Source organism: Rousettus aegyptiacus, unplaced genomic scaffold (assembly GCF_014176215.1).
Source record: "Rousettus aegyptiacus isolate mRouAeg1 unplaced genomic scaffold, mRouAeg1.p scaffold_m13_p_7, whole genome shotgun sequence".
Lineage (NCBI taxonomy): Eukaryota > Metazoa > Chordata > Mammalia > Chiroptera > Pteropodidae > Rousettus > Rousettus aegyptiacus.
The window spans coordinates 61,027,862-61,050,606 of NW_023416310.1; the positions used below are offsets into that span (position 1 = coordinate 61,027,862).

The window sequence follows — 22,745 nt, forward strand, 5'->3', positions numbered from 1 at the left end:
TAAATCAAAGAGTACAATAGATCTTTGACAAGTTTCAATTGAACTTTTGGACAAATAGCAAGTGCCCTCAAGTGCATTTTGCTTTGGGACAGATTTGAGTCCCTCAGGCTGTGTGGTTTGTGTGTGCGGCCTGTCATGCACTCAGTAGTAAATCAGCTTAGCTGACTCTCCAGACTTTGCAGCTCAGCGCGGCCTTATTGCTTCCCTCTGTTATTACAATAATGGTCCTGTGGAGAAGGATGTGCTTAGTGGTATTCTCATAACTTGGCATCGGTGAAGCTCTTCTGTCACATTGCTTGTTCAGGTCAAGGGTCCAAAAGTATAATATTTTCTCTACTCTCATAACTCTAACAGTATTTTTGAACAGGTGGGTTACCGTTACACTGAAGTCGTGAATAAATCGTAATGTTGCCTTCTAGTTAGTGGTTAAGCACTTTTCTTCCTTCCTCCTTCCCTCCTTTCCTCTCACGTACCTTCCTTCCTTCCTTCCCTCCCTCCTTCCCCCTTTCTTCCTCTCTCCCTTCCTTTGTCCTTCCCTCCTACCTTCCTTCCTTTTTGCCTTTCTCCCTTCTCCTTTCTTACTCCTTTCCTCCTTCCCTTCCTCCTCCCTTCTTCACTCCATCCTTTTTTGTTCTTTAATAGGCTCTAGATCTCAAACCTGTGGTTTTACGTTCCACAGAATCTTTTTCATTATCAGTCCCCTCCCTCATTCTTTCTATGCTGTAACCAATCTTCAGCATATATTTTTCAATTTTCAAGAATTATGTGCTTCCTTTTACATTAATTCAATGCTTTCATTTCTTTCTTGTCTGGTACTTACCTTGTTTTCTATTTCCATGGCCTTATTTAACTGCAGCAGCAATTATCTGTGTTATAATGATATAATAGTCGGAAAGACCTAAGCTGAAAATCAACTCTGAAAACTACTGGCTGTGTTTGTGCATGCTTAAATACCTTTTTCACCAGTTTATTGTACATAGCAAAAGAAATAATGTATGACAGTGCTCAACCCAAACTGGGCATCAGTCAAGGTGGACAAATGTTAGAATAAATTCCACTAGGCGGGAATCTTTGACCCTTATGTCCACAAGCACCTAATACAGTGCCCGGAGCACAGTAAGTACTTGATAAAAGCAAGTCAGCTGTTGCCATGGTTCTAACGCTGCTGTAGCCCTCACTTCTTCTCAGTGCTTTGAAACTTAAACATCAATGATGTGCATATAAAGTACATAATAAAAGTCTGACACAAATAGGTGATTTAGCTAGAAATGTATTTTTAGAAACATATCATTGGGCAAATGATTGGTGAGTGTTCTTGGGAAAACATCTTCCAAAAGGCTAACGATCTCTTGTTTGGTCCTCCTCAGGCGTCCTGTTTTCACTGGTGGTGACGCTGTATGTCATCTGGGTCCAGGCCGTGGCTGACATCGAAAGCTACAAAAACATGAAGATGAAAGACTGCGTGGATTTTACCCCTTCTGTTCTCTATGGCTGGTCATTTTTTCTGGCCCCAGCGGGGATATTGTTTTCTTTGCTTGCTGGGTTACTATTTCTAGTTGTTGGGCGGCATATTCAGATTCACCACTAATCAGAATATTGCTACCAGTGTTTTCTTGAGAGATTTTTAAACAACAAATTTTTATTTGTCATTTTGTTTCAGTGACCCCAGAGTAGAGTTAATTGGTGAAACTTTTCAGTTGCTATTCAAATTAACCATTTACTTATGAATTCCTCTGATAAGAAGGTTCTAGAATCTCTCCAGATACCAACCTGCTATCAAGAACCTGGTTCTCTAGGGAGCAGGACACAGGGCCTCCCTTTCAATTGCACTGGTTAGAGTTCACATAGATTGCGAATACGATAGCACAATGTCATCAGCTGGGGCAAATCAGGACTTGATTTAAAGCCTCCTTGACATTTACTTCTGTTGCTACCTAAAAAAATCTTTGGAGAATAATTAAGAATGGGAAGCAAATGTCAGAGAATTTCCTCCATTTCTTCTCTGCACACATATATATCCACATACACATTCACTGACTCTTGTGAGCAAAGTATTCATTACTTAAAAGTGGATAGCAGTTATTCTTGTAGCTGGGGCCACACAAACTCATCAGTTAAAATGGGCCACAACAAAACTAAGAACGTGTACTTTTTCCACTTTCTTACCAACAGTAGTTTGGATACCTAATTTTATTCAGTTAATTGTACATGCTTACATCAACCTTAAACTATATTTAAAAGTAGCATATCTGCACAGCAAATTACCTATGATACTGATTGGATTTTTGAGAACTTAAAGTGGGTTAATTGTATACTTAATATAGTTGAAAATATGTAAAAAGCAAGAACCTTAGCTTAGTATATAACTATTTGTTATTTTAAAATTCTCATTTAAAATTATATTGCTAATATGTTCAGCATGTGAAAATTCATTGATGAAATGTGCCTTTTCATATGCTCAAAATAGTTCCGTATGAGGAACTTTATTAAAGACTATGAAATATTAACTTTCCCCAAGATTTCAAGGGTTGTAGTTCTCCTGATCATTTGATTCCTTTAATTATCATCCCTCAATTCCTCCATCTTTATATCAGGTATATTAACATTTACAGATTTGTGATTTTCTTTAACCTCTTGAAAGAAAACTTTAGCTTTTGGCAGTGGGGGTGGGGGTCAGAGTGGAATAATTCTGCATTATTTACTAGCATAGACATTTTGCATATCACAGAGGTTTATTTGGCACCAGTTTTCATTGAACTCAAATCCATCTGAGAAACCTCAGTCCTGTGTGGAAGCTTTCACCAGGGAGGGGTATGTGGTAGCGAAGGAAACAAGTACAGTGTGGTAGTGAGTTGTGTTCCAGGGGCAGCGTTTTACTCCGCAGCTGTTGTGACTCTGAAGGCAGGGCTCAAAGGCAAATTAAGGGTAACCACCTGGAAGGTGCTGTGGGATCGAGGGACTGTTGCCTTCCATCCAGATGTCTCCCAATGGAGAGATTGCCAGAGTCTTTCTCTCCACATCTCTTTCCATTAAATCGTGTTTCAGTGGGAGTGAGGGATTGCTGAAGGAATCGCAAAATAATAGTAAGGAGAGGCATTTTAGTGATTAAGGCCAGTTAGGACTGCATGTAGTAAAAACAAAAATAACAACAATAAAAATCTTCAGGGGTTTAACTGCTTTCTCAAGCCATTTCAGTTTATATCATAAACAATTTGGTGGCACTTTCCTTTGTCTTCTGTTTCATTTTTATATTGCTTCATTTATTTCTTTGCTTTTGGTTTGATTATTAAAAAAGTAATTATGGGTTCTATTATGCATATTGACTGTGATATTAAGTTATGGCATGTCATTAAGTTTTCCAGATGATGCTAGATGTATTTGATTAGTTTGTGTCATCTGTAAATACAATTCCATTTTGCAGAACTTTGGAATGGAGCCTTTTCCTGCTGTATTATATGTCATTTTAATTTTACATACAAGCTGCGTTCAGTAAAGGTTTGAATATTTATAAATTTCAGGTGGTTATCCTCATTTTCTAATGCACTTATGTGGCTACCATATATTTATCATAAGGCAATTGGCTGAATATCTGATGTGTGTGACACTTTTACACAGACCCACGCTTTGGAAGTATTTCATGGTTGTAATGTATCAGTCACATTAATTCAAGCACATTTCCTGATCTACTTACCAGCAGTCCTCAGAAGGGGGGAATCTGAGTTGTGTTTGCTGTCAATGAGTAAAATATACTTACAAATAGCAGATATACAATATATTCTTGTAACAACCTTGTGTGTGATTTGAGATAGTATGTTTCAGATTATTTCTCTATTTAGCGTGTTGATTAATTTTAAGGAGCTTCCCAACAAAGTGTTAAAATCTTAAGTGTTGATTTTGCATTATAAAGTTTTAGTTTGACAAATTTTTGGTGACCATTCTAGAAAGTGAAACAAGAAGGCAGTGAGTCATGCCCTCAGAGTTTGGTGGAAGCTGCAATCTCTCTGCATTGTGTTTGTTCAGAGGGTTTGGTTTGGTCAGGCAGCAGGTAGCACATACACTGAAACTGGCTAGGCTGTACAGAGAAGCTGACTGATGGTGTTCAACTTGGGAACTGAGGGCAGGACTTAAAAATGCTATTAAGTGTGCTCTTACTAGTCATTTAGTCACTTTTATAGCTAATCTATGAAATATATATATACAGAGAGAGAAAGAGAATTTGAAGATTAAATCCACTTATAAGGGTATATGGTGAAGGAAATGTCAGTATTTGGTATTTATTATTTATCATCAGTGTGTGTGTGTGTGTGTGTGTGTGTGTGTGTGTGTGTGTGTGAATTATAGATTTGGGTAGAAAGATAAAGTCGATAATGGAAATCAATATACTTAAGATAAGCAAATTTTTAAAAATCTGTTTCTTTTGGGGAGCAGTAATGTAGCTGTGTTTCCCTGAGTGCCAGTTCAACTGTTTGACTCGATGATGGTCTGTTCAGTTCACACATAATTTGATTTATATTTTCAAGTGCTGGGAGCTCTGTCTTCAGGAATATTAAGCTCAACCTGAACCAGTCTGTAAACTGGGAATTATTAGAGAGAACAAGTCTGGAATGACAATGGAGAAGTACAAAGAGTCACACTCTGGCTTTGGAAGGGTCATTTTTCTCACTAATGTGTAGCTGTCACTGTGAGAAAGTAAGGGGCAATTGAACTTTGTGAAATGATCTGCCTCTGGATATAAAGAATCACATGGTATGTCTAATAATTCTATTTTGCATATATATATGTGTGTATATATGTAATTTATATGTAAGGTATCCATAAGTAAATAAATTAAGATGATTTTGAATTCTTCAAGTAATGATTTTTCTGGTTCACACAAATGGCAAGAATAGTCTAAATTGGCTTTATGAAATAAGTGTGGTTGGAGTAAATGGCACCCTAAACTGATCCTGAGTATTATGTAGATAATTTAGGGGGGAGAGGACTCACTGGGATAAAATAAATACACATAGCAAAATACTTTAATATTTTTATTCTCCTGGGAGTTCAGAGTTATTGTGAAATAATTCACTGAAAATCTAGATAGATCTCTTTTATGTAGCAATTCCTCTATTTTCTTAGCATTTCTTTCTCCATTCGTTCTAAAAAGAAACTGCCACTTAAAATTTCACCAATTCTTGAAGATAGTATTGACATGAAAAACTATCCAAACAAATAGGGATTTAAATAATATAGCTTTAAAAAGAGTGATATGCAAAGAATAGTGCTTATTGTCTCATGTGTTGGTGTGGCATATACAAAGACACTATAAGAAATATTGATAAATTTTCTTTACCCCCTACCCCAAAACTTAAGAGACCTTTTATTCTCAAGAATTTTATAGGTACATATAAGTATCAGGAGAGATGTCAAACAGGAAGTTAGATTAAGCTATGTGTATATGTCTATGTGTGTAGGTATTTCCACATATGTTTGTATATATGCACATGTGTAGTATATATGCATATGTATATATGAATTTGGATAGTACTATATATATATATGTATTTGTCATAGATACACATCTGAATACACATGCATATATATAATGTGTATTAATAAAAAATTTGCACATATATGTGTGTGTGTGTGTATATATGTACATATATATATATATATCCTATTATATGTGCATATCCACATATCTGTCTGTCTCAGGCATACCCAGGCTCTGAAAAGGAAGTTGCATTTTATCTTTTGCTATTACATGCCTGTCCCAATGATGAGTGGGGGTACAAGGGAGACTCCGTGACTGCTGTCATGGCCTGACTTTCTTGGATCTAGGGCATATGTGTGATGCATGTGCAATGGACTGGTCACACTTACCCCATAAATATCCACTGACAATGACCCAATCTTTAAGCATTTTCTAGCAACTGATACCTGGTAGTTGATAGCTGTTGATGAATATTTATTTAATAGCTATACATTTTGTTTTTGGATAAAAGAATTCCCTTCTAAAGAAACATACATTATTTGACACATGTATTCAATTCCCCTGCAGAAGACTAAGTCAACCGGCTTCACCATGAATCCCTTATAAGGGTCATGTGTAGGGAGGTCTGTGGTATGATGGGAAAGGCAATAAATCAGTATCCGAAGACATGTATTCCAATCCTGGAAATTAAACTTATAATTTGAAAAGTTATTCCACCTAACTTTGGCTCAGATTCTTCATCTAATATATTTACTGTTCAGTCAACAATAGTAATCGTGTCACAAATTGTGCTGTATATCGGGTATATATTACTAAACAAAACAGACATGGTATTTTCCTTCTTCAAGCTGCTATCAAGGAAGGAATATAGACAACAAACAAGCAAACAAAAAAAAATTACTGAATTTGGAAATGGTGATGAATCCTCTAAAGAAAATACATGAGATAGAATGGCAGGTAAAACCATGATTGATGGATAGTCAGGAAAGTTCTATGTAGGGAGAGAATTCTGAAGTAAAGGAGAGAGTTCTGAATATTCTGATACATAAAATATATGAAAGGGCCATCTGGGTGAAAAGTGGTAGTAAGAAGTTTTCAGGGAGGGTGACTAGTGGGAGAGGAGGACAAAGTGAGAAAGAGCGTGACATTTTTGAGCAAGGTAGCTCGTGTGGCTGGGCACTGAAGGGGAAATGTTTGCGATGAAGTTGGAGAAGCAAGGGAGGCCCAAACATTCACTGCCCTTGAGCCATTATAGTATTTTTTGAAGGATAAAATTGAAAGAACTTGCTGGTGTGTCGATTATGGGATGAGAGAGACAAATCAAGAATCACTCTCAGATTTTCAGCTTAAGCAAATGGGTAGATGAGAAGGCTAGAATCGGAAAGACAGGAGGTGACAGGCTTGAGGGAGAGAAGACTCGATGGTTCATTTTGATGATGTAATGTTTGAGATGCCTGTGAAAAGTCCAAGTTGAAATGCTGGTAAACAATTGCATATGGCAGCCAGGATCTCAGAGGAGCAATCTGAGCTGAAGGCTCACATTTAGGAGTCACCAGGTTTAAAACCATGGGACAGATGAGACCACTATGGAGGATGGCTAGAGAGAGTAACACTCTCTACACTGGAACACCCAATATTTCATGGAAGAGTAGAAGACTGACTCTGAAAAGAGGCCCAAAATAGACATGTAAGTGTCGATGGGAAATGTCATGTGAAGGAAGCCCAGGGAGGAGAATGGCATGAAAAGGAACTGAGTTTTGATCATTCCCAACACTGGAGACAATGACTAAGGGAAGAAAAGGTGAACTTTGGCTATGGAAGCTTGGTGGTCATCTTTGACAATGACAACAGAAGTTTTGGTGTAACGGTGGGCATAGAAGCCAGATTTGATTGGCTGGAGGAGTTAATGAGAGGTGAGAAAGTGGAAAAAGCTTGTTGTGCAATTTCTAGAAAAGCCTGTCTTTGAAGGGAGCAAAGAGTTGGTGGATCTGGGTAGAAGAGATTGTGAGGTCCAGAGAAACCTTAATGAGAGCAAGTTTGTGTATTTTGAAAATTATTCTTCCCAGAGAAGTCAGTGGTGTGAAAATGGACCATGAGAGTGGAATCACAGAGTATCTGGTGTCCATTTGGAGAGACAATGGTACCTGTCTTACCTTAAAGAAAGTCACATATTTGAAAATATTTAAAATCTAAAAAGCGCTCATTGCATTAAATTTGATAAAAACCAAATAAAAATTCTGTTGTGCCTTAACCATGTACTAGTTACATCGTTAGGTGTTGGGGTTCCAGAAAGTTTGGCAAATCACCTTGTACAGGTCAAATTGATTGCTTATCAGCCAAGAGTACACATAACACCCCGGGAGTCAACCAAGTTGAAAAATCTGTTGGAATCTTGAACAGGAATAGAAAATGACAGCAGACTCAGTACGTTGGGATGTTACTGCCTATATAGAAGATTCTATCTTGATAATGAAGTTAAATGCTTCTCTAGATAAGTATTTGAGGAGATTTCTTGCTTATATCTGCTGGCTTTAGTTTCATTCTAGAAGAATCCTAGTGGCTTTCAGAAAACCATCCACTGGGGGGATGGGAATACTTGGCTTCCTTTTTAAGAACAATCAAAAAACATACCAGATACTGCACTAGAACCCTGCACCTAGATTCTGCATTATTTGTTTGGGGTGTCCTTTTTTTGATCTGGGAAAATACCCTTAGATAAAAGGAAAAGTAAGAAACAGGGGTGATGAAATGATTAGAAAGAGAATTTTAAAACTTGGCTCCATTTGGATCCTAAGAAATTCTTGTATTTCTTAATTTATCAGTAGTAATATTGGAGGAGTTTGTTTTTAAAGGAATATGGAAGAAAGTTATTTTTACTACTCTCTGTTTAAGTGGCCTGAATGACTACGAGTACCATCAATGAACTATCTCAGGACCTCAGGGAATAGGGGCTACATCTAATGCTTGTAGATACTGTAATTTTTGATCAATCTACAGCATTATTAATATAGTTTATGATTTTTGATACTTTTACCCACGCACGTGATTGTTCATAGAAGAGTAAGATCTTCCAAATTAATCTGGTTGTTCCGTAAGGTTGTTATTTTAATAATAAAATGGTGAATGAACCCCAAAGCCTACAATTTTACTACCTACTAAACTTTTTGAAACATATAGTTTCCAAGGCCTATCCACAACAATAGGACAGAAAAAAAGACACTAAAGAAATCTTTGAATTCTCCAAGTTGTTTTTTCTTTACAAAAGCAGTACATATTTATTAGACAATTTAGAAAGTACAAATGAACAGAAAGAAACACGTTTCACCCATAATTCCACTGCTAGTGTCAAGCAGTATAAATAGTTCTAACAGGTAACTAGAAAAGGGTCATACTGAATAAAATTTTGTAAACTTAATTTTTTATCTAATACTGTAGTTTTAACAATTGTGTGTCATTAAATATTTCAGTGATCGTCTACAGTCTTTCGGTAATAGCCACGCCAGCACAGCTCAGAAGCATGTCAATCTGATCTGTGTTTGCATCTTTGACTTTAGAGAGCCCACTGGTTTTTGGAGTCACTTTACTATGTGGACTTCTTTTTAAATGGAGGAATAATAGTGACCATCCAGCCTAGGTCATTGTGAGTTAAATAATGCAGACCATTGAAAATCATATTAGAAAAATAAAGAGTGCTCTCTGCATTTCCACTGAATGAAAATCAAAACGAGGTTAACAATGGTGATAATTCTTATTTTTGAGCACTTCCTATGTGCCAGTAGCTTTTAGGAGTTATCTGGAGGAGTCACTCCTCTTGGGGAGTTGAGGGAACCAAACTTGCCCTAGGCTACACAGCTAGAAAAGGTTGGAGATGAATTTCTAAGTATTTGCCTCTTAATGCTCTTTCCATAACACCAACTGGCTTCTCCCTAATAGTGGCGGGAAAATGTTTTGGACATATTTGAGTAAAAACAGATTTTTGTGATAGTTAGGGCTATCTATGCATTGGATTAGTTGTATGAAAGAAAAACCAAGTTGCACAAAGTGAGCTACTTTTAAATTCTCTGTTGACCACTCACTTTGACGTAATGTTTAAGCTTCAAGCATAAAGTGGAATGTTATGGCATCCTGAAGTCCCTGTGACATGCTCATGACCACAGTGACCTAGAATCTGGTGTAAGGCAATAGGAGTCTGAAGCCACTTTAGTGGTTTATGCCATTCTTGGTGCAAAATAGAAAGTCTGTTATGTAGAAAGCAAATATAGCCTTACAGAAATGGCATCCTGGTGTTGTTTTGGAAGCCATTGCACGCAGTGTTGGAGAGAACATCTGGCCATCTGTGAGGGGAAATACACCAGACTTCTGAGTCTAATACCTGTCTGTGTACCCTCGGGAAAGTTGCTGAGCTTCTTCGCTTTTTTCCAAACAGTGTCACTGGGCAATGTCCAGTCTGCAGCTGGCTTTTAACAGTTCCCAAAAACGCTAACTGGGATAGCTGGGGTGGAGGCCTTTCAGTTACGAGAGAGGGCTCTAGTGGGAGAGACAGTGAAATTCAGGTTTGGAATCTGAGTTCCAGTATTAGCAGTGGGGTCTTGAGCCATCACATAACTTCTTTACACCTCAGTCTCCTTACCCATGAAGTAAGGACAGTACAGGCATGGTGTTTAGAACAATCCTGTCACAGAGTGAGCGCTTCATTTGTGTTATCTACTATGGCTATTATTATTATCATTATTGTTATTGTTATTATTATTATTATTCTACTTTTGAATTTCCATGTTTCTATAATTTCTAATTCAAGATTCCTTACCTTTTCAAAGGTCAGTGTATACAATTTTTCTTGGACCATTTCCTTACCCCTTTACTCACCTGAGGAGCATCTTACATCTCACTGCCTTTGCTTATGTAAGATTGCCCAGGAGTGTGATGAGAGTGAGGAAAAACTTGGGGGAAGCAGTGGCCATAGTTATATTATGTCCCTTTAGAGAAAACAGACAACCAAAAAAGAGAAGCTATCTCGGAAATTGCTTAGGTGGATTTCCAAATGTGGCTGGCCGACCAAAAAAATGTCAAATCAAATTAGTGCCCTTTTAAAATGGGGAATACATTTAAATATAAAAAGTAAAACACAGAAAGATAATGAAAAACAGCTCTTTTACACATCGGCTTTACTTGACCCCTGTTATGCGGCTTCACTTTGAAACAGACGGCTCTCATGGCCACATGTAGTACACTGCCAGCCACCACATACTATTTAAAGCACAGATCAGATTACTGCAATGTGGTGCTAGGCACTTGTGTTCCAACTGGTCTACCAGTGATCTAAACAGAAGTCAATTTCAGATCTTCTTCTATGAAATTAAGTGTAAAGGCATGCTCTCTATAGCCCCCTTTTTCCTTTCTTTTGCATTCTTTCTTTTTGGAACAGTGTCTTGCTTGCACCCCAGGGGAAATTCAGTTAGGTTGTCAGTCCGTTATACTGTATTATCAGACACATTAGCTTTTCCTTTCTTCTACGTTTGCTTAAGCATTTCTGAAGGCAAGGAATAGAAAGTGCTGAACGAAATGAAATGACCTGTCAAGGGTACATATGACTTTTGTGAAGGACTTCAAAAAGGTCCTCCAGTCACAACTTCTGTTTCTTTGCTTTTCTCTTTTCTCTTCATTTCCAGCCTAAATGCTTTGTGTATCATTGATCTTAGAAGATTGTTTCTTGGACACACACACACACACACACACACACACACACACACACACACACACACACTTTTCCCTTGCCTAAGAAGTCCCAGACGAGGTTTGGAAGTGCAGCTGAGTGTTGAGCATTACAAGAGCAGGTTTAAGCCTCTCTTTCATTGCCATACAATATTTATATTTCACAGAACATTCAAGGAAAACAAGCAACTTCCAAAAAGATCTGGCCAGTGCATTTATCAGATAACAGTGACTTGCAGTTCTAGGTTTAGAGAACTAAAAATGTTTTGGAATGTGATCTGGTAGGAGATGTGGCTCCGTGAAGTTGTTAACCAGAGAAGAGAAATCAAATCCCAATTCAACAAATGATTGATGGTTAAATGTGTCTCAGGTCACGTGCAAACAAATGGAACAAACAAATGGAATGGTTGGTATGTATGGGAAAACGAAGGTGAGGGCACTGTTTCGACTCTTGACTGATATATGTCATAATCTTAGGAAAGATATTACTTAATTTTTCATCTGTGAAATTCAAAGAGTCATTTAGAGAACTTGGAAAACAAGGTAGCCAGCTTATTTCCCAGATTGCCATATGCCATCTTTGCAAACAAACCATCAGGAAAACTGCTCTTGTTTCTGATGTCCCTTCTGGTTTTCATGCAAGATGACTTGTTGGTCAAGGTATCACAAGTGATCATCAAGTAAGGGGAATGTTGCTGATAACCCCTCTCCACAGTCACTACTCAATAACCATTAGCTGAATGAATGAATGAGGTGAATGCAAAAAGCTGCTGTGAAGTTTTGGCTCAGAGGAAGATAACTTTTATTGATGACTTAGAAGAAACCGAAGCAGCATGTAAAAAAAATTTACAGTAAGTAAATTTTCTGGTCATTTAGAAAAATAAAAATGATTGTTTTAAAGAATTGGAACAGAGCAGAAGTTAACAAATATACTTGATTCTGTCTTTCTTTTTTTAATGTATACTAACTAGCAAGTTATTCCTTCAGTTCCCAGCAGAAGTTAGAGTGCAAGGCTGAGGTTATGTGATAGCTAATGTTTCTCAACAGGTAGTGCTAGTTCCTTCGTCTACACTGAGCATTGCTGGATTTAGAATTGTATTTACTTAAAACACATTAATATATACTTCATAAGAAAATGTACTAATCATGTCACAGAGCTGGCTCCTGTTATACTTTCTAGGTAGCAGGTCCCTAGCTTATGCCACAAGACTAGAACAGATAATCATGTCAAGAGGGGCACCAATCCCACAGATAGCCAATCCATGATCCATCCAACTACTCATAACTTCTGACCAACAGCCTGGGGCAAAAGTCAGGAAGTCAGGTTCTCTCCTCTTTTCCCTTCCGGATTCTCTCTTCTCCCCCAACTGCTGCCCTTGAAGTATTTGTGTTGGGGACATGTCAAAAGATGTTTGAAAGAAGTAGAGACAGAAGCCAACAGTCATCATGAGAATAGTCAGAAGGCTTAGGCGGGTGGAGACTATTGGAAAACACCTAAAGATTTTGGACAGCAGGTCAGAAAGCCACCTATGTGTATAGATGAGTCCCATTAATGCTAGATGGCTGTCATGAGATCTAGATGCTTTTGCCTCTGTGGCCATTGGAGGTTCCTGCCCTGCAGCTCCAGGCACCAGACATTCTAGGCCTTGGCTTTTTGTGAGACCTTCAGTACTGTGTATTTTGCTAGCACACTCTCCTATCCCATTTAAACTATACAGAGGCTGTCCACACTCTTGGTGACCCAAAAACCTGAACCAAAACAGAAAAGGAAAATTTAAGAGTAGTTCCCTTCCACCTAATAGGTCAATGTCCTTATTACCTATAAGAGCAATAGTTGAAGAGTAACAGGAAGTATGCTCATATTGCTTATATATCCCTGGGGGAATCAAGAAAGTTATAGCATTTGAGAACTTACTATTTATCCAGTTCTACTAAGGGCTTATGTCTCTTGTAGAATATTTAATTTCTAATCTGCCCCCCATTTGTTGTTATAGTCATATAGATGTGTTATCACTGTTGGTAATTTCATATATCTGAACTTTTACCTATTGTTTTCAACATTATAATCCTCAGACTTAATGAATAATCAATTTTTGACAACAATTTCATACAAATGACTATTCTTAGCCTAGAGACTCCAAACCCAATAGTGCTGGATTGCTGCATTAAGCCCTGATGGTGTATGAAACTAAGGAACTTTCAGTGCTTAAGTTTTAAGAATTCTGTACACTGAAATGGTCAAAGCCATAATACCAGCTCTAATAACAAGACTTTTGTGAGCTAACCCAGGTAGTAAGCTATCGTTTATGACACTGAGGCTTTGGATAAGTACACACTAGTTTTAACCAACTGACAAATGAAAATTTGGAACATAAACCATTTATAAACAGGGTCCGGTCTGCATACGTCTTTCATGCAGTCATGTTAAAAGAAGAGTAATGAAGAATTTCAAATACAGAACTTCTGGTTCTTGATATATGCTCTTTAATATGAATTTTTCCCACGACTTATTTTAGACATCATGTGCCAAACTAATACAGAACTTGTAAAGAAAGGCTAGGTAGAGTTTTTGCTACAATGCTCCTTTTTTTGCATAGTACACAGATCTGCATTTTGCTATATATTATATAAAGGTGAAATGTGTATGCCAAGTAGAGAAAACTCAAGAAAAATGGAAAATATTGACATGTTTTTGTTGCCATGCCCCTGTTTCCCTATGCTCAGCATGGAAGAGTGACAGATGATGAACATCTGGTCTTCATGGATGCTGTGGTCATATATTTCGCTGAACTTTATCTGCCTACATTTTTATTCTGCCAAATTTCCACTTTGCATATAATTGAAACATATTCCAAGGATATATTTCTAGACTATGAATTGAGCCTTCCATTGCAGTGATTCTCCTCGGTCTTCCTCCCAGTTCTGTCCACTGAAGATACGTCCTGCTTTTGTTATTATCGTAGTTGTTGTTTCCTTTTTACTGGATCTCTATGCCCACATGATCATCACTGTCATTTCACAATTATGATCAGAAAAGGCCACACGCAACTTGATAAGGTACAGTGGCTTGAGCATCATTCTTTGAAGGCCTTACCGGGTTTTGTTCTAGCATTTGTTCTTGGAAACTCAAGCATCTGGGGCTAGATGCTTGAGTCAAAGATAGAATCATACAGTACAACTGTATTCAAATCCAGCACTTAAATATAAGCCAAAAGAAGTTGGAATTATTACAAACTACATTTATAATATCATTTGAGGGACAGCTGGGGTCAGTGCTAAATTTTAAATTATCAGATGCAAAGTGGCAACTCTTGCATGACAATAAGCACAGGCTGTCACATTGAATAGAAAATAAGCACATTTTCACCTTGGAAAATATATTCGAAATAGGACAGTAATTGTTTTTAGGAAGCTATTCACAACTTGGTTTTGTTCCCCCTACTCTGAGGAATAACCCAGGAACAAGGTAAACTTTTTATTATAATTTATACACTGTAATTTTTTGAATAGTTTAGAATTTCGATAGCCTGATAACAGATTTGCCAAATTGCACACAGCCATCGTGCGCTGGCAGGGAGATGGGCTTGCACGACCTGCTGGGTCTTTCTCATCTCTAATGTCTGGGAGTCTTTGAAATACATCCCAGAGCTTAATTATGACAGCGGTTTTTATTATTCTGAGCCCCTAATGGCATACTTCAGGGAACAATGTAAAAAAAAAATAAAAGAGTTGGTGCCTTTGCAGTGGTTGACACAAAAATTGGAACATGCAATGATTTCATGGAGGAGCTTGCCTTTTGCAGGCAGGTGGAGGGAGGAGTGGTGGGTTAGGGATAAGTGAGCTGCTGGCAGGAGCTTATCAAACCAATTCTCAGTTATTCGTTCACTTCTGGCATAAACCAATAATGGATGTGCATTTTGTAGAAATAACAACCATGTAAAACTGACCCTTTGCATCGATTTAAATAGCATGGCTACTGTTCCCCTCCCCCCACCACATCCACTCCTGGCTCTAGTCTTAGCCTGGTATTGTGCATGGAAACTGGAAAATCAAGCATCATGTGTTTTTTCTTTAACTTTTTAGTTTGAAATAAATTTAAACTTACAAAGCAGTTGCAAAGATAAAACAGAGTTCCCTCTCATCTCGTCACCCTCTTTCTCCAAAGTTAAACATCTCATAAAAACGCAGTATGACTTTCAAGCAGTTAACCTCAGTGCAGTGCCACTAACTAAAACTACACACTTTTTTTCTCGGCTCTCATCAGTCTTTCCTCCAGTGCCTTTCTCTGTTCCGGGATCTGATGCAGGGTCCCATACTATGTTTAGCTGCAATGTCCCCTTAGCCTGCTCCAGTCTGTGCCCATTGCTCAGGCTTGTCTTTCGTGACCTGGATACTTTTGAAGAGTACTGGTCAAGTATCTTGTCACGTGTTTCTCATTTTGTTTTTTACCTGATGCTTTGACAGAGTGGAGCTATGGGTTTTGGGAAAGAAAGCCACAGAAATGATGTACCCATCTCATGGCATCATGTCATGAGGCTTACGGCATTAATTTATCCCACTAGTGGTGATGGTAGTTTTAGTAAAGGTAGACTCTACTAAGCTTATGACATGTACCTTACTCCATTTCTGTGACTGGGGCCTAAGTTAACAGAAGAACATAGCTAACCTTATGATAACTATTAGTATAGCAGACAATTTAAACAGCACATATGTGCAATTGAGTAAGTATTCAATGCTTTGAATCGTTGAATGTTGAATTTTTAATTTCTGTGCTCTATGATTTATGGCCATGATAATATATACAGGTCTAAATAAGTCTCTGGTAATACTATGACAGTTTGTAACCATCAGTGAGCCGACACCTGATCCCACTTTGCCTTGGTGCAAAGGGTTATCCACCGATGAGCTTCATGCATGAGTCCACCTAAAGAAAGAAGCACGGATAAAGTTACCACAACTGGAGTTGTCTTTTTTCATCTGCATATGCCAAATATATGGTTTTTTTTCTCCTTCACCCTGGATGGGGAAAAATTAGATTGTTATCTTCACTTCACAAATTGAAAACAAACACCAAAACAAAAACTGATGAACCGATGCTCAGAAAGTTTCAAGGGCTTGCCAAGGGTATGTGGCTATGACAGTGCAAAATCAGAGGCTCCAGGTTCTCTGATGTTTAGTCCACCAAACTGCCTGGACATTCATTTCATTCCAGTAAAAGTTAAGGCTCAGGGCTGTTGGCGATCCAGAGCAGTCCAATCTAAAAGCAGGTGGCTCGAGCTCTGAATTTATTACCAAGTTATTATGAAAGCCAAGGAACGTTAGTTAATCACTTTGGTTTTTCCACTTGGTGGTTGTTTTTTCAAGAATAAAATACTCCTTGGGTATATTTCTAATTTAGCGCCAAGATGCAAATTGTGCCTCACCTGTTTCACCAGAGGTGTTATTTGTGCCCAAGTAACACTTCCTAGATGAGGACCCATTGTGCCTGTTCCCTCCTTTGGAAATTAAGGATAATAATAGTAATCAGCTGCACACAAAGCAATCGTGGGGGTGGGATGGGAAAGGCACGATAAATGTAAGAGCTCGAGGAAAACAAAAATCAGGGGAAAATGCTATGGAAATGTTAAAGGCAGTGGTAAGAATTATGACTTCTCTGCACATTCACTACCGGAGGCCAGGATATCACAAATGCTTGGTAAACAGTAAGCTCACATAAGAAATACATATTAGCTACATATAACCTCAGAATCTGAAGCTAGAAGGGATTTTAGATAACAATAACCACAGTCAACATTTTCTAACAGGCTTTATTGTTTTTAGAGCAGTTTTAGGTTCCCAGCAATATTAAGCCGGCGCTACAGTGATTTCTTTCCCATGTACCCCTGTCCCTGCTCCCCCTTGACACATTGCCTGCCCTGCCATCAACATCCCCCACCAGAGCGGGATATTTGCTAGAACTGATACATCTACACTGACACATCATCATCACCCAGCACTCGCAGTTTACATTAGGGTTCACTCTCGGTGCTATACATTCTGTGGGTCTAGACAAAGGAATAGTGACATGTGTCCACTGCGATGGTATACAGCATAGTTTCGCTGCTCTAAAAATCCCCTGTGCTCCACCTAGTCATCCTCCCCCCACCCCCTTGCCACCACTTAACCCCTGGCAACTACTGACCTTTTTACTCTCACCATAGTTTTAACTTTTCCAGAATGCCACATTTATATGTGATCATATAGTATGTAGCTTTTTCAGATCGGCTTCTTTCGCTGAATAATGTGTGCTCAAGTTTCCTCCATATCGTTTCATGATTTAGTAGCTAATTTTTAACACTGAATAATATTCCTTTGTCTGGATGTACCATAGTTTTTTTGTTTGTTTTTTTTCTGTTTTGTTTTTATTCACCCACTGAAAAACATCTTGGTTGCTTTCAAGTTTGGGCAATTATGACTAAGACTTCTACAACATCCGTGTGCGGGTTTTTGTGTGGACATGTTTTCAGCTCCTTCAGGTAAATACCAAAGACTGCTGAATCATATGGTAAGAGCTTGTTTAGTTTTGTAGGGACTGCCAAACTGTCTCACACAGTAGCCATGGCATTTCATATCCCCACCAGCAATGAATGAGCGTTCCTGTCTGTCTAATCTGCTCCAGCATTTGTTGTTGTTAAGTTGTCTGGATTTGAGCCATTCTGATATGTGCGTAGTGGTATCTCATTATGCCAAAAGTTTTTGAGTGCTTAATATGCGCTAGACTCTGGACTAAGCGCTATAAACAATGGTCTCACTTAATCCTTACGAAAAGCCTGTAAAGTCAGTGCTACGGTTTTGTCTTTCGATTTTACAGAGAAGTATACGGAAATTTAGAGATGGAAACCTAACTTGCCCAAGGTTCCACTAACAGCCAGCACAAAGCCAAGCGTTTAGAAGAGCTCCCTGTGGCCTTGCTGGTCTGCCTGTTCACCTCTCCACTTAACAGAGGAGAACATCAAGTCCAGGTCCATTAAAGGATTCACTGGAAGTTTAGGGTGAGACGGCTGTTTAGGGTAAAACGACACCCTCTCCCTGCCAGCCTTGCCCTCTATACCACATAACGTCTAAGACATTGGTCAAGTTCAAATTAGCCTCTAACACAAAGTGTGCAGTCTGGGCTTTCTGAGGAATCCTGATATATGATGGATGGGTATTCCAAGCTTTTCTGAGCCAGTGCTTATTTTAAATGCATTTAATTTAATGCTCAGATTAGAAACAGAGGACCTCTCTTGAGTGCAACATATAAACTTAGCATCACCTTGCCATCTGGTTGAAATATGTTGCCTCCCCTGAGCATGAACCCCAGTGGCAGATGAGAGCTGTGTGTCAGATGGTACCTCCCCCCACTGATAATTGTTTTCTTAGGTACTTTCCATTCCCAGTTCCGCGATACCCTGTGGTGTTTCTAATTTTTTCATACGAAATAGAGAATTCTTAGAACATTAGTTCCAACCCAATTCAATTTTGAAAACAAATGTTAGGCATAAGAAGGTGAAGTTCGTGGATTTTTTTTTTTTTCAACTTAGGGGGTTGTAATTCCAAAAATGCCAAGAATTTTAAAGTTGCTCATTAAGACAAATAAAAAAAAATGATTTGTTTTTAACTTGAAGTAGAGAATAGAAAAGCACAAACAGTAAAGCGCTGACTGCCTTCTAGAGCTAGAGCACAGGACGATTCGCTGTTGTTACAGGGGCGGAGAGTCTGTTCCTGACCAAGTGAGAATCATTACAACTGCCAGCAGAGTTTGGGTGTGAGAGGCCAGTGCGGGCCTTGAAGAACCCTCCTGCATGGTGATGCCGCAAGAGGGCTCTGGAGCCCAGAGCTGTTGTGATGGCACCTTGATGGAACTGCCAGCACCCGCTTGTGAAATGTGTTCAATAAAGTGCTGGCGGATACAGGAGCCAACAAGCCATGATGCTCTGCTGCAGAGCAGCTGGGTTAGCTGCGCACTCTGACCAGCTAGCAGAGCAGGGCTGGTGGGCTGTTAGTGCCCCAAGTGGATCTGGTGCTGCTTTCGTGCTTTCCAGAGACCCAGTGCTGCAGGCTGGTTTTGGCCTCTCTCTGCTGTGGGGCAGGTGGTAACTTCCAGGGAAGGTGCCAGTTGAGGGAGGTGGCAGTGCCATCAGGAAGCTCCCCACTGCAAGATTGGCTACATAATCTGCGGGATCCAGTGCAAAATGAAAACGTTTAGAGCAGAGCACTAAACCAAGTGTGGGTCCTTTAAAGTGTGGGGTCCTATATGACCGCACAGGTCACTCACCCCGGAATCAGCTGCCCCAGAGTTAACATCTCTTCTTATCTTTGTGCCAAATCTGTGTTGGGGAGGAGACTGTCCTCTATAAACCTGAACTATCATTTTATCAGAATACAATTAAGTGAAAATGAACAAGTCACATTGTTTCAGATTCTTATAGTTCAGTGCGAAGAAATACCTAGAATTCCACTCATAGGCTACAAACTCCTCCACAGTGAAATAAGTATTAATAAGAAATACTAATGCACATTTTCTAATGGCCACTTACAAATTCACAAAATCTTAGACCCTTTACTTGATAAAGCTAATTATCCAAAGCTACCTCCATAAACGGCATGGCATATATATTTCCCCGGTTGGATTTTGGTTTTGTAAATCTTAAATTTCAAAACAGAAAACTATGAAGCTCTGTTATCACTTTTGACTGATCACTATAATTTGAATTTAAGGTGTAACTTTGTTGATTCAAGAAAGGAGTTTTTTGTTTTCTTCCTTCATTGTACTGCCTAGTACATTGGACCAGAGATATGACTGGACACAGTTCTTCCTCTCAAGGGCTCATAATTTAGCAGGGGACAAAACAGGTAGCTGCATCAACATTGTGCCACATGGTAAGGATATGCACATTAAGGACTCCAGGGTTGAAACGTCTGTGCACTGTCCCCATCTGTCCCCTCGCTTCCACTTGGTAATGCAGTCACATTTGCCATTTCGCAAATGGACAACGCTTTTTTAATCTGTCCTTAGTAACCTCCCAAGGAATAAAAATCCTAAAAACCCTTTGGACACTGGGATGGACGACAACAGGAGGTCACTGGTGACTTTCGAGCGTGACTGAGATCTGATGCACATTTTAGAAAGTCCTGGATCTTTGCAGAGAGTGAACAAAAGGTCAGAGTGAAACAGCTGAGAGTCTCACAGCTGTGCGGGCAGAGGGACCTTGAGACTTAAACCAAGCCACTGGCAAAGGGGGTGTGGTGAGAGAATAAATTTAAGATACACCGTGGATGTGAGCAATGAGGGAGAGTGAGCGAGAAGTCAAGGATGGTGAAGGACTGTTGTCTTCTCCAAGGTAATGCAAACAAAGTCCTAAACACCCCATATGACTTCAAATAAGTAAGAGTAGTTGTGCTTGTCTTCCTGTGTCTGATAAACAGGTTCTTAGTTGTTTTTCATCTGTTGGTCTTGCCCTCTCCTTTCAGCTGTGGATGCTGTGTGGTTTTGTGTGTGTGTGTGGGTTTTTTTTTTTTTTTTTTTTTGGCTTTTGCTTTTGCTTTTGTAAATATGTCTGTTTCACATGGCATCAGTTGTGGGTGCTAAATACATACTTTTTTTTTTGACTTGATTAAGATCCCAAAGAGAACGTCAAAGCTGTTTAAAAGGCTATGTGGAATTTCTCTGTTGATTTACACACTCGGAATAGAAGGAGATGGAGCAATTTGCCACCGTGCACGTCTGAGTTAGCACTGATTTCTGATTGCATTGCTTATAGCGACTTCACGTTATGCCTATTGTGAAGGTTTAAACTTACCGCTTGCTGGCATCCTTTCCCAAACAGTCAAAAATTGCCTTTTTAGTTTTTTTGGCACACTATAAAAGCAGATTTGAAGGTGTTATATATGACCAGCATGGCAGACAATATGACCTGTGGGGTAAATATTGAAACATCGTGAAACTCAAATGAAACGTAGCTATAGTTTTTGGCAAAACTGAAACACATCCTCTGATGAGGAGGATCCCGTTTGCATTACTTTTCTGTTCAGAGAAAAGAGTTTGTTAGTCCACTCGACAGACTTCCAGGTGGTGGTATTATTCTCAGCATCCACCTCTGGAGCCAGGAGATCCTCAGGTCTACAGCAGAAGCACAGGACAAGGTCTCAGAGTGGTCCTCTGGCGGCCACTCAGTGAGAATGAATGGCACAGATTAAAATAGACGAAGAAAGATTCTCAGAGATGCTGCAAATGGAGAAAAGGCATGTAGAGTTGTTTTGGGGGGAAGGAATTTATCTTGATTCATAGTGAGCACTAGCTCTGGGTGTGTCTTTAGAAGAAAGGAAACAACCAGCTTCCTCAAAAAACCATAGAACTAGAGGCTGTAACTTTACAAGTAGCCACTAGAGGGCTCATTTCATCTATAAAGAAATCTTTCCCTTGTAAACCCAGGAACTTTCCAAAAGGCTTTTTTTGAGAGTGTCTGAAAGGGTGATTGGGATTGGAGCACAAAGCTGGAAGTAGGGGAGGGGTAATGCTGGCAGGTGACAGAGAGTTATGTATTAGGATAACTTTTGAGGGAGGTGTGTGCTAAATATGAAGTCATCACACGTTAGGATGCTGATTTTACCAATTGTGTGGACTCAATATATAGCATATATACCAGGGAGAAATTAAAGCTATTTATTCCAATATAACTCTTCTGAGGAAGGATCCAGGTTTGGCTAATGCTCCATTGTGTTCCCAAGGGCCCGTCCACCTAAAGTGTGGCAGAAATCGAAGTAAATATAGTGGTATTTCTGGGTAAGGTAAATTACATTTGGGTGCAGGGAATAGGGGGGCACTGAGTTAGTGTCAGGCCGCCTCAACGTCATAGAGAGGCTGAAATAGAGAGCTAAGGGGTAAAAAGACAAAAATTAAGAAAGGTGATTAAAAACAAGGACATTTGACAGACAATGCATAATTGCAGTCTCTTTCACAGAAAACAGACTATTCCCAGAGAGCAGAAAATTTCCAGCGATAGGGGTATTTAGAACTCAAATAAGAGCCCCAATGCTAGGCATTCTCTGTTGGTAAGCCTTCAGTTTGTACAACATTTTCCAGATCTGCCACTGCATGAACTACATAACTGACAAATCTTCAATTCACGTTATATTTAAGTGGTTCTCCCCTCCCTTCTCACAGTTAAAAATACATTACATAAATTACTCTCTTGCCTCGTGAAATACGCAACCACTCTGTTGTCTGCCGTTTATTTCTAAAACATTTTGGCATTTTCCATAGAAGTCATCTTATGCCAGGGGACTTTTTTTCAATTGTGCGTTGTTATTAAGTACAGTCTCACAGAGATCCACGGAGAAGCAAACAGCAGTATCCGAGATGAGGTGCGGAGGAGGGAGCACGTGGGCACAAGCAGGGACAGAAAAGGGAGCTAGAATCATCACAGAGTGACGAGCAAATGTAGGTTGTCTCCTTCAACTTGCTGTTCCCTTGGAGGTCTCGATGTTTTGGGACCTGGCTAGAGGGGAAGCTGGATTCTGGGTATTGATCTTCACGGTG

General features: G+C 39.2%; 1 protein-coding gene across 1 annotated transcript in view; it reads left to right on the top strand.

The window, feature by feature from the left end:
• TMEM182 (transmembrane protein 182) overlaps positions 1–5,409 on the top strand; it is a 48,667-nt gene extending 43,258 nt beyond the window's left edge. The window contains exon 5 of the mRNA XM_016161853.2: positions 1,368–5,409. Within this exon, the coding sequence (XP_016017339.2) occupies positions 1,368–1,588 (221 nt within the window). The 3' untranslated portion in view covers positions 1,589–5,409. The remainder of the gene's footprint in view (positions 1–1,367) is intronic.
• Positions 5,410–22,745: the final 17,336 nt, after the last annotated feature.